The sequence below is a fragment of the Palaemon carinicauda genome, chromosome 19 (assembly GCF_036898095.1).
Source record: "Palaemon carinicauda isolate YSFRI2023 chromosome 19, ASM3689809v2, whole genome shotgun sequence".
Lineage (NCBI taxonomy): Eukaryota > Metazoa > Arthropoda > Malacostraca > Decapoda > Palaemonidae > Palaemon > Palaemon carinicauda.
In genome coordinates this window covers 71,951,722-71,964,575 of record NC_090743.1, presented here as the reverse complement: position 1 = coordinate 71,964,575, position 12,854 = coordinate 71,951,722, and the positions used below count along the sequence as shown (strand labels likewise).

Genomic DNA, 12,854 nt, shown 5'->3' with positions numbered 1-12,854 from the left:
ACGTTCAAAATGCTTTCAGAATGCTAAAATCACTGGCAATTCTTTCGTCAGACAGCCCCTAAAACGTTCAAAATGCTTTCAGAATGCTAAAATCACTGGCAATTCTTTCGTCAGACAGCCCCTAAAACGTTCAAAATGCTTTCAGAATGCTAAAATCACTGGCAATTCTTTCGTCAGACAGCCCCTAAAACGTTCAAAATGCTTTCAGAATGCTAAAATCACTGGCAATTCTTTCGTCAGACAGCCCCTAAAACTTCAAAATGCTTTCAGAATGCTAAAATCACTGGCAATTCTTTCGTCAGACAGCCCCTAAAACGTTCAAAATGCTTTCAGAATGCTAAAATCACTGGCAATTCTTTCGTCAGACAGCCCCTAAAACGTTCAAAATGCTTTCAGAATGCTAAAATCACTGGCAATTCTTTCGTCAGACAGCCCCTAAAACGTTCAAAATGCTTTCAGAATGCTAAAATCACTGGCAATTCTTTCGTCAGACAGCCCCTAAAACGTTCAAAATGCTTTCAGAATGCTAAAATCACTGGCAATTCTTTCGTCAGACAGCCCCTAAAACGTTCAAAATGCTTTCAGAATGCTAAAATCACTGGCAATTCTTTCGTCAGACAGCCCCTAAAACGTTCAAAATGCTTTCAGAATGCTCAAATCACTGGCAATTCTTTCGTCAGACAGCCCCTAAAACGTTCAAAATGCTTTCAGAATGCTAAAATCACTGGCAATTCTTTCGTCAGACAGCCCCTAAAACGTTCAAAATGCTTTCAGAATGCTAAAATCACTGGCAATTCTTTCGTCAGACAGCCCCTAAAACGTTCAAAATGCTTTCAGAATGCTAAAATCACTGGCAATTCTTTCGTCAGACAGCCCCTAAAACTTCAAAATGCTTTCAGAATGCTAAAATCACTGGCAATTCTTTCGTCAGACAGCCCCTAAAACGTTCAAAATGCTTTCAGAATGCTAAAATCACTGGCAATTCTTTCGTCAGACAGCCCCTAAAACCTTCAAAATGCTTTCAGAATGCTAAAATCACTGGCAATTCTTTCGTCAGACAGCCCCTAAAACGTTCAAAATGCTTTCAGAATGCTAAAATCACTGGCAATTCTTTCGTCAGACAGCCCCTAAAACTTCAAAATGCTTTCAGAATGCTAAAATCACTGGCAATTCTTTCGTCAGACAGCCCCTAAAACTTCAAAATGCTTTCAGAATGCTAAAATCACTGGCAATTCTTTCGTCAGACAGCCCCTAAAACGTTCAAAATGCTTTCAGAATGCTCAAATCACTGGCAATTCTTTCGTCAGACAGCCCCTAAAACGTTCAAAATGCTTTCAGAATGCTCAAATCACTGGCAATTCTTTCGTCAGACAGCCCCTAAAACTTCAAAATGCTTTCAGAATGCTAAAATCACTGGCAATTCTTTCGTCAGACAGCCCCTAAAACTTCAAAACGCTTTCAGAATGCTAAAATCACTGGCAATTCTTTCGTCAGACAGCCCCTAAAACGTTTAAAATGCTTTCAGAATGCTCAAATCACTGGCAATTCTTTCGTCAGACAGCCCCTAAAACGTTCAAAATGCTTTCAGAATGCTAAAATCACTGGCAATTCTTTCGTCAGACAGCCCCTAAAACGTTTAAAAATTTTCAGAATGCAAATCACTGGCAATTCTTTCGTCAGACAGCCCCTAAAACGTTCAAAATGCTTTCAGAATGCTCAAATCACTGGCAATTCTTTCGTCAGACAGCCCCTAAAACGTTTCAAAATGCTTTCAGAATGCAAATCACTGGCAATTCTTTCGTCAGACAGCCCCTAAAACGTTCAAAATGCTTTCAGAATGCTAAAATCACTGGCAATTCTTTCGTCAGACAGCCCCTAAAACGTTTAAAACGTTTTCAGAATGTTCAAATCACTGGCAATTCTTTCGTCAGACAGCCCCTAAAACGTTCAAAATGCTTTCAGAATGCTAAAATCACTGGCAATTCTTTCGTCAGACAGCCCCTAAAACGTTTAAAACGTGCTTTCAGAATGTTCAAATCACTGGCAATTCTTTCGTCAGACAGCCCCTAAAACGTTCAAAATGCTTTCAGAATGCTAAAATCACTGGCAATTCTTTCGTCAGACAGCCCCTAAAACGTTTCAAAATGCTTTCAGAATGCAAATCACTGGCAATTCTTTCGTCAGACAGCCCCTAAAACGTTCAAAATGCTTTCAGAATGCTAAAATCACTGGCAATTCTTTCGTCAGACAGCCCCTAAAACTTCAAAATGCTTTCAGAATGCTAAAATCACTGGCAATTCTTTCGTCAGACAGCCCCTAAAACGTTCAAAATGCTTTCAGAATGCTAAAATCACTGGCAATTCTTTCGTCAGACAGCCCCTAAAACGTTCAAAATGCTTTCAGAATGCTAAAATCACTGGCAATTCTTTCGTCAGACAGCCCCTAAAACGTTCAAAATGCTTTCAGAATGCTCAAATCACTGGCAATTCTTTCGTCAGACAGCCCCTAAAACGTTCAAAATGCTTTCAGAATGCTAAAATCACTGGCAATTCTTTCGTCAGACAGCCCCTAAAACGTTCAAAATGCTTTCAGAATGCTCAAATCACTGGCAATTCTTTCGTCAGACAGCCCCTAAAACGTTCAAAATGCTTTCAGAATGCTAAAATCACTGGCAATTCTTTCGTCAGACAGCCCCTAAAACCTTCAAAATGCTTTCAGAATGCTAAAATCACTGGCAATTCTTTCGTCAGACAGCCCCTAAAACGTTCAAAATGCTTTCAGAATGCTAAAATCACTGGCAATTCTTTCGTCAGACAGCCCCTAAAACCTTCAAAATGCTTTCAGAATGCTAAAATCACTGGCAATTCTTTCGTCAGACAGCCCCTAAAACGTTCAAAATGCTTTCAGAATGCTAAAATCACTGGCAATTCTTTCGTCAGACAGCCCCTAAAACTTCAAAATGCTTTCAGAATGCTAAAATCACTGGCAATTCTTTCGTCAGACAGCCCCTAAAACTTCAAAATGCTTTCAGAATGCTAAAATCACTGGCAATTCTTTCGTCAGACAGCCCCTAAAACGTTCAAAATGCTTTCAGAATGCTAAAATCACTGGCAATTCTTTCGTCAGACAGCCCCTAAAACGTTCAAAATGCTTTCAGAATGCTCAAATCACTGGCAATTCTTTCGTCAGACAGCCCCTAAAACTTCAAAATGCTTTCAGAATGCTAAAATCACTGGCAATTCTTTCGTCAGACAGCCCCTAAAACTTCAAAATGCTTTCAGAATGCTAAAATCACTGGCAATTCTTTCGTCAGACAGCCCCTAAAACGTTTCAAAATGCTTTCAGAATGCTAAAATCACTGGCAATTCTTTCGTCAGACAGCCCCTAAAACGTTCAAAATGCTTTCAGAATGCTAAAATCACTGGCAATTCTTTCGTCAGACAGCCCCTAAAACGTTTAAAACATTTTCAGAATGTTCAAATCACTGGCAATTCTTTCGTCAGACAGCCCCTAAAACGTTCAAAATGCTTTCAGAATGCTCAAATCACTGGCAATTCTTTCGTCAGACAGCCCCTAAAACGTTTAAAACGTTTTCAGAATGTTCAAATCACTGGCAATTCTTTCGTCAGACAGCCCCTAAAACGTTCAAAATGCTTTCAGAATGCTAAAATCACTGGCAATTCTTTCGTCAGACAGCCCCTAAAACGTTTAAAACGTTTTCAGAATGTTCAAATCACTGGCAATTCTTTCGTCAGACAGCCCCTAAAACGTTCAAAATGCTTTCAGAATGCTAAAATCACTGGCAATTCTTTCGTCAGACAGCCCCTAAAACGTTTAAAACGTTTTCAGAATGTTCAAATCACTGGCAATTCTTTCGTCAGACAGCCCCTAAAACGTTCAAAATGCTTTCAGAATGCTAAAATCACTGGCAATTCTTTCGTCAGACAGCCCCTAAAACGTTTAAAACGTTTTCAGAATGTTCAAATCACTGGCAATTCTTTCGTCAGACAGCCCCTAAAACGTTCAAAATGCTTTCAGAATGCTAAAATCACTGGCAATTCTTTCGTCAGACAGCCCCTAAAACGTTTAAAACGTTTTCAGAATGTTCAAATCACTGGCAATTCTTTCGTCAGACAGCCCCTAAAACGTTCAAAATGCTTTCAGAATGCTAAAATCACTGGCAATTCTTTCGTCAGACAGCCCCTAAAACGTTTAAAAATTTTCAGAATGTTCAAATCACTGGCAATTCTTTCGTCAGACAGCCCCTAAAACGTTCAAAATGCTTTCAGAATGCTAAAATCACTGGCAATTCTTTCGTCAGACAGCCCCTAAAACGTTTAAAATTTTCAGAATGCAAATCACTGGCAATTCTTTCGTCAGACAGCCCCTAAAACGTTCAAAATGCTTTCAGAATGCTAAAATCACTGGCAATTCTTTCGTCAGACAGCCCCTAAAACGTTTAAAACGTTTTCAGAATGTTCAAATCACTGGCAATTCTTTCGTCAGACAGCCCCTAAAACGTTCAAAATGCTTTCAGAATGCTAAAATCACTGGCAATTCTTTCGTCAGACAGCCCCTAAAACGTTTAAAACGTTTTCAGAATGTTCAAATCACTGGCAATTCTTTCGTCAGACAGCCCCTAAAACGTTCAAAATGCTTTCAGAATGCTAAAATCACTGGCAATTCTTTCGTCAGACAGCCCCTAAAACGTTTAAAACATTTTCAGAATGCTCAAATCACTGGCAATTCTTTCGTCAGACAGCCCCTAAAACGTTTAAAACGTTTTCAGAATGTTCAAATCACTGGCAATTCTTTCGTCAGACAGCCCCTAAAACGTTCAAAATGCTTTCAGAATGCTAAAATCACTGGCAATTCTTTCGTCAGACAGCCCCTAAAACGTTTAAAACATTTTCAGAATGCTCAAATCACTGGCAATTCTTTGTCAGACAGCCCCTAAAACCGTTTAAAATGTTTTCAGAATGTTCAAATCACTGGCAATTCTTTCGTCAGACAGCCCCTAAAACCTTCAAAATGCTTTCAGAATGCTAAAATCACTGGCAATTCTTTCGTCAGACAGCCCCTAAAACGTTCAAAATGCTTTCAGAATGCTAAAATCACTGGCAATTCTTTCGTCAGACAGCCCCTAAAACGTTCAAAATGCTTTTAGAATGCTCAAATCACTGGCAATTCTTTCGTCAGACAGCCCCTAAAACGTTTAAAACGTTTTCAGAATGTTCAAATCACTGGCAATTCTTTCGTCAGACAGCCCCTAAAACGTTCAAAATGCTTTCAGAATGCTAAAATCACTGGCAATTCTTTGTCAGACAGCCCCTAAAACGTTCAAAATGCTTTCAGAATGCTAAAATCACTGGCAATTCTTTCGTCAGACAGCCCCTAAAACGTTTAAAACGTTTTCAGAATGCTCAAATCACTGGCAATTCTTTTGTCAGACAGCCCCTAAAACGTTTAAAACGTTTTCAGTATGTTCAAATCACTGGCAATTCTTTCGTCAGACAGCCCCTAAAACCTTCAAAATGCTTTCAGAATGCTAAAATCACTGGCAATTCTTTCGTCAGACAGCCCCTAAAACGTTTAAAACGTTTTCAGAATGCTCAAATCACTGGCAATTCTTTCGTCAGACAGCCCCTAAAACGTTTAAAACGTTTCAGAATGTTCAAATCACTGGCAATTCTTTCGTCAGACAGCCCCTAAAACCTTCAAAATGCTTTCAGAATGCTAAAATCACTGGCAATTCTTTCGTCAGACAGCCCCTAAAACGTTCAAAATGCTTTCAGAATGCTAAAATCACTGGCAATTCTTTGGTCAGACAGCCCCTAAAACGTTTAAAACCGTTTTCAGAATGCTCAAATCACTGGCAATTCTTTTGTCAGACAGCCCCTAAAACGTTTAAAACGTTTTCAGAATGTTCAAATCACTGGCAATTCTTTCGTCAGACAGCCCCTAAAACGTTCAAAATGCTTTCAGAATGCTAAAATCACTGGCAATTCTTTTGTCAGACAGCCCCTAAAACGTTCAAAATGCTTTCAGAATGCTAAAATCACTGGCAATTCTTTCGTCAGACAGCCCCTAAAACCTTTAAAATGCTTTCAGAATGCTAAAATTACTGGTAATTCTTTCGTCAGAGAGCCCCTATAACGTTTAAAACGTTTTCAGAATGCTCAAATCACTGGCAATTCTTTCGTCAGACAGCCCCTAAAACGTTTAAAACGCTTTCAGAATGTTCAAATCACTTGCCACAACACTATTTGCACTCGCTTGAGAGCCTCTAAAACGTTTTCAACACTTCCATATTGTTCGAATCACTACCATTTCTTTCCTCAGGCATCCTCTACAATATTTACAACGCTTCCAGAAGACAATAATCAATAGCTGCAACACTGCATGCATACAGTACATAAACCACGAAATGTTCACAAACCCTTCAACATTGAACCTAAGTTAAGATTGTTAACTTAAGTTCACTATTCTAATTCATACTATTGACTAACAAAAATAATGCCCGTTGATACTATTTTCCCAAATATGGATAAGCTGCTCCTCTTAAAAATCTACTTCTCTTAATTAAAGTTTCCATTAAAAGCTTCTTATTCAATTATCATTGTGCTTCAGCCGCTATCACATTGATACTTCAAATTTTGCCTCGCTCATCCTTTGATTGTGTACGTTAATTTACTTTTGTTCAAATTAAAATCATTTAAACAACTCAATATAAAAATTCATCAAAACTTAAATTTTTTTTTTAACGAAAACCACTAATTTCAAGGCATGTTTAACAATATACTAAATGTTGACAAAGAATCATTCAGAATTAGTTTATCAAACTGAAATACAAAATATTAAACTGAACAATGAGTCAAATTTAAATAGCATGGAGCTCACAGTAAACATCCCTCAGTGTTGGCACAATTGAAATAGCATTGAAAAGCCTTAGTTTCATCTTGCTTTTCCAACTAGGGTTAAAGCTTAGCTATCAATAATAATAACATTAATAGGTCATTAGGTCGAGAGAAACTCCTTAAAGTGAAAGTATAGTTTTCATTTGACCACCGAGTGACAAATTACGGTCAAGTGATTACACCTATATCATGAACTCTACTAAATATTGGGACCAGGTTGTTACTGATATTTGTTTAAATCTTAAAAGAGTGTCTGGTTTCAGTTCCATCAGAATAGATGCTCACCAGAAAGTCAGCCGGGAAAGCCCACTGTGGTGCTAAACCACAGCAGTGGCTTCCGCAGTAAATAGCTTAAATTCACGGTCCCTGGCGGGATCGAAATGTTACCATGCGAATGCTGGGCAAACGCGTTAACACTTTCGTCCAAGTTTTGTAAATTGTTTTACTTTCCTCCACCATACACTACATTTCATTCTATGTAACTGTTTTAGTTGTTTAACAGTAATCCATTCCCCAACACTTGTTAGAACTTGGTTTAAAGTCGCAGCGGCATCTTCAATGTGATTTATGGAGAAATAAACTTATGTATAATTTGCAAATATAGTAGTTTAAACTATACTTGGTATCTCTGTAGTAAGTTTGATCACCTGTGGTATATATACAAAATAAGATTGGGCCTAGTAAATGGACTGCTACCATTAAGTAGCAATTCATTCTCAAAGGTATCAAACGCAGCGCTGATAGGTCGTGACACATAATCTCTAGAAAATATGAATTGTCAATCATAGATTCTGGAACTTATTAAAGAAAATTAATAAGCTATGTTGTACGCCTAACTAGTAACTAATGACAAGTGACGAGCCAATGTACTTTTTGTAATTTGGTTCCAGATTCCTCGTTGTTCTTGCTACAAGTTCAACACGATGATTGTGGGCACACTCCTAGAAGAAGCGTAATAGGTACAAAACGCTGAAGCCTGCAGAAAAATAATTGTCATTAATAATTTCCTACACAGCTTGCATACTTGTACTTATAACTTCCATGGCCTGTCTGATATATTAGGAAACATCTCTAGCTGGTGTTTTTAACTTCCCAAATTCTATGCTATTGCTTCCAAGTTTTCTTAACTCCTTACAGCTCAACATTTGCTCCGTTGCATCATCTGCCTCACTACACAACCCACAAAGCATTTCCTTTTCATTCCTGTTTCTATAGTTTTCTTTTAATTATTCAACCTTGTTTTCATAATTATTACTGCTTCCTTTAGTGGTAAGTTCTTCTATGTAATCTCCTCTGTCATTACTATTTACAAACCTCAGTTTAGTAATTTCTACTTTCTTTTCTTCTATCTTTCTTTTAATTCCATAGGACACTTTACTTTTTATTTCTTTCTTAAGTTCTTGCTTTTTATACTATCTTATTTCTTCAATTTTGATATGATATTTTTTACATATTTCTTTTAACACTTTTTCCCATCATTCCCAATATGGTTCCCTGATTTGGTCTTCCACTATCTCCTTAACTACTTGTTTACTTGTTTTGGGTTTAAATCCAACTCTCCACTGAAGTTGAGTGAACTACTTCTCGGGCGGGTCCATATCAATCATCTAACGAAACATTTTCATTATAACTTATACAATTCCTTGATTGTAGCATCTTCCAAATCATATGATCTTGTGAATAGTAATATCTTTAGTTTCTTCTTAAATTCAATTGTTCCCTTTAGGTCCTTCATTTCAGTTGGCAGTTTATTATAATGTCCAGGCGCACAGTAGCTAAAAGCCATTTCACCAAATTTACTATTTGTTCTTGGTTCAGATAGTCTATGTTTGTCACTCGTTTGTCTTATGGTAACATTTATTTCTAGTTCTAGTTTGTTCAGGCATTCTTTTAGATATTTTGGTTCAGTATCTTAAACGTTAGTAAGAGTAGCTTGTATTCAAGTCTCGCCTTTACCGGCAGCCAGTGTAGTTTAATTAGTGCAGGGGTAATTCTATCCCTATTGTGTAGTCCTTTTATTAATCTAGCGGCTCTGTTTTGTACTCTCTGAATTTTCTTCAACTGATAATTTGGTAAGCCATAGAAAAGTGAGTTGCAGTAATCAATTCTTGAAAATATGTGGTGATTAATGAGTATGACCATAGATTTTTCATTTAAGTATTTACTAATAAATGCTATGTTTTTAATGTGATAGTTACAATATCTTACCATATTATTTATATGTTCTTTCATTCCCAGTCTATCATGCATGATTACTCCAAGATTTCTGACGGATTTCTTTAGGTCAATGATCGATTGACCTATTTCAATTCTTTGGAAGCATTCGATTCTTTTTATATCTCTTTCATTTCCAAAAATGATACATTCACTTTTATCTTCATTGAGCTTGAGCTTTTTTGTTAACATCCAAGCCTTAATGTCATTCATTATTTCATGTATCTCTCTTTTAGCTTCATCAACTGATTCTATTGGGAAATAGAATCGTGTATCATCAGCGTATATTTTAAACTTAACTCTGTGAGTTTCAAGTATATTTGCCAGTTCAATTGTGTAAATTTCAAACAGGAGAGGACCTAGTACACTGCCTTGAGGCACACCTTTGGTTAGTTTTCTTGTCTCAGATTCAACATTTGATATTACCACTTTAACTTTGTGGTTTTCAAGATAACTCACAAACCAGTCATATGCTCGTTCTACGATGCCCACAGCTTTAAGGTCTTCCATCTGATATGTATGTTCTACAGTATCAAATGCTGCACTTAGATCCAGCATCACAAGAATGCAACACTTGTCATTTGTTATAAAATCTGCTATGTCATTTTTAATCGCTAACACTGTTGTTTCTGTTGATTAATTTTCTCTCTATGCAGATTGATCATCAGGTATGGCATTAGATTGTTTTAGATATTTCCAGGTTTGTTCGTGTACAGCAGTTTCAATAATTTTCGAAAAATATGACAGATTTGATATTGGCTTATATGAACTTACACTAGTCGTTTATTATCTGATGTTATGAAACAGCATCACCTTTTTGTACTCTAACTCTATTTTAAACTGACAATATTCCCATTTCTACTATTAACCCCCAATAAGGTGTTGTTGCAACCTGTTCAAACATTAACCCCCAATAAGGTGTGGTTGTAACCTGTTCAAACATCAACCCCCACTAAGGTGTGGTTGCAACCTTTTCAAACATTAACCCCCATTAAGGTGTGGTTGCAACCTGTTCAAACATTCCTTTCATAAAATTACATATTTGTAACGTCGTGTTGCAAAGTGAACGAAGAAGAACTGGAACTTGAAGATTTTGTTGATTTGTGAAGAAAATATTGAAAACAAGAAAAATATACTACAACAAATGTGGATGAAAAGAGAAAAACTAGTGAAAATAAGGGACACAAAACTAAAAAATATAAGAGGCGCCGATGTAAAGGCAAAGCCTCAACGTGAATCTGATCTAATCTAATACAAATATTATTAGTATTGTTTCACAAAATCATCCAGGGTAATTCAATTGCTTTACTTTATCACTTATGATTATTTCAATTTTAAATTATAGAAAATAAAATGATATTCAAAATAGGATATTAACAACGTTCAATATAGTAAAAACTCTCATTTAGATTACATAATAAATCTAAAATTTGAAGGGTAGTACAGCTCCTCGTAGGCGGCGTCGGACCGTCGAACACTGTCGTGCCAATCTTTGAGTTTCAAAATGTCAAAACAAGACCTAAAACGTCATTGGGATATTATGAAGAAAACGTTCTGCATTGATGGCAACTTTTCTGAAGTAAGTTAGCATAATTTCTCTGGCTAATTTTTATTATATACCAATACTTCCTACGTAATAATTCATGCTTTTTTCGTATAGGTTATACCACTCAATGGGTACTCATTGTACCCTAGACTTGAGTACTGGTAAAATTTTAGGAAAAAAGCTGGAGATTGCTCATAAGTAAAAAGCTTTTCCCTCAGTATAGTGTACTTTCGGGGTGCATGTATGATAGCGGTCACCTGCATGATTGATTATAGCTACCCCCCTAACCTAACCTACAAGCAGTGTCCTTACCTACTTATGTAACAGGGGAGCTAAGATCCCCCTGTGACCCCCCTTACACTGCCATATTCTAAGTTAGCCAAAATGATACATAAGTGTGGCCGCTATGATACATACACCCCTGGAGCCTTTGTATATCAGCGGCCAGTTCCTTCCTTGTGGATTAAAAATGGACATCAACCAAGCTAAACTTTCCCCTCTAACCTAACCTACAAACTTTGTCCTTCCTACTTAACGGGGGGCTGACCTCCCCCTGCTACCCCCTACTGCCGTATTCTAAGTTAGCCGTAATCAAACGTACAAGTGGCTGCTATCATACATACACCCCAGGAATTGGCCGCTGATATACATAAGCTGTGTACTTTCAACAAATTTGACCTTTATTTCCATTGCAAATAAGCCATTCTACCGTTATGGAGCCCAATTCCTGAAGGACACAGTTGCAAACCTCGGACTTTGGGTGTGCGAGAACAGTATAAAACTTGATTATTCAACAGTTTCAAGATTTGTAAGAGGACACAGAACCTTTTGGGGCCTTTGTATGTCAGCAGCCAGTTCCTTCCTTGTGGATCAAAAATGGACATCAACTAAGCTGAACTTTCCCACCTAACCTAGAAGCCGTGTCCTTACCTACTTGCCTAATGGGATCACTGACGCCCCCCTGCGACCCCCCTTACACTGCCGTATTCTAAGATAGCCGTTATCATACATGCAGGTGGCCGCTATCATATATACACCCCAACCTTACTAACCCACCTAGGAGCCTTTGTATATCAGCGGTCAGTTCCTCACGCGTGTGAATTCAATTAATGGCCATTCCCCCTTTAGATAAGCTTCTATTTGTCTCATAAGTTAAGTTTAGGTAACTAACGATACACTTTTCGGGCTGCGTGCATGGAAATTAATGTACTTTTACTTTTTGGTATGTTGATAATTTGAAGTCACTGACTACATGTTGGGACCTCACAGCAGCCTACCGCATAAGTTATTTATCGTAAGATTTTGATTTTATTTATTCCGTTTGGGGGATAATCCCACGGTTCATTCAGTTTATCAATTTCAATAATTTGTGTTGTAAATTGTGGTTAATATTTCACTTATTAATTTTGCCATGTGAATAAATCATTATTGAGTTACTCTGATTCTCTTCTTTACTGTAATAAATTATTTTAAACATAAAACTTACCCGCTTGTTATATAAGAATGGCTAAAGTCCCTGGACGCCTGGCAGAAATTCAAAATCTCGCGGCAATCGCAGATATGCCAGGTGTATACTAGCACCCTCGCGGTAGACAGGCCGAACTAATCCAACAAATTCAAACCTTTTCTGCCGCCATTGCTGGCTGGAACGATGGAAATTCACTCTCAACTTACTTTGATTTGGACGGTTTATTTGGTGATGTACACTGTCTTTTGGTTTTGGGCTTTCGCTATAGTAATTTCTCTTTCGTATTATCTTGAAATCTTTATTGTTTTGGGTTTATTTAATTAGTTTTGACCCTTGTTGTTGTTTTGATCTCTCTCGTAACTTTTCAATATGGCCGACCCCTCCCCTGTATACAGTTTAGAAAGTGTATTAAAGGATGTCATACTCGTCTTCCTAAAGCTTCTATTGATCCACATACTATTTTCGTGTAAAATGTAGGGGTAAAACTTGTACTTTTGGGGATCGGTGCGAAGAATATTGTTCTTTAACCGAAAATGAGTGGTTAGCTTATGAGCGCTATACTCAGAGACTAGAGAGAGACAGAATTAGACGCAGTTCTTCCCGTTCTGTAGAATTACCTGTATCCAATGTCATTGTTTCTAATCCTTCCCCCGTAGTGGTAGATCAGGAACCGAAGGAACCTACGATGAGGGATATGTTGTCCGCTATT

The 12,854-nt window shown here is 37.5% G+C and overlaps 1 protein-coding gene across 1 annotated transcript in view; it reads left to right on the top strand.

Annotated features, from left to right (window-relative positions):
* The first annotated feature begins 10,553 nt into the window (after positions 1 to 10,553).
* LOC137659063 (anaphase-promoting complex subunit 2-like) overlaps positions 10,554 to 12,854 on the top strand; it is a 200,081-nt gene continuing 197,780 nt past the window's right edge. The window contains exon 1 of the mRNA XM_068394153.1: positions 10,554 to 10,710. Within this exon, the coding sequence (XP_068250254.1) occupies positions 10,636 to 10,710 (75 nt within the window). The 5' untranslated portion in view covers positions 10,554 to 10,635. The remainder of the gene's footprint in view (positions 10,711 to 12,854) is intronic.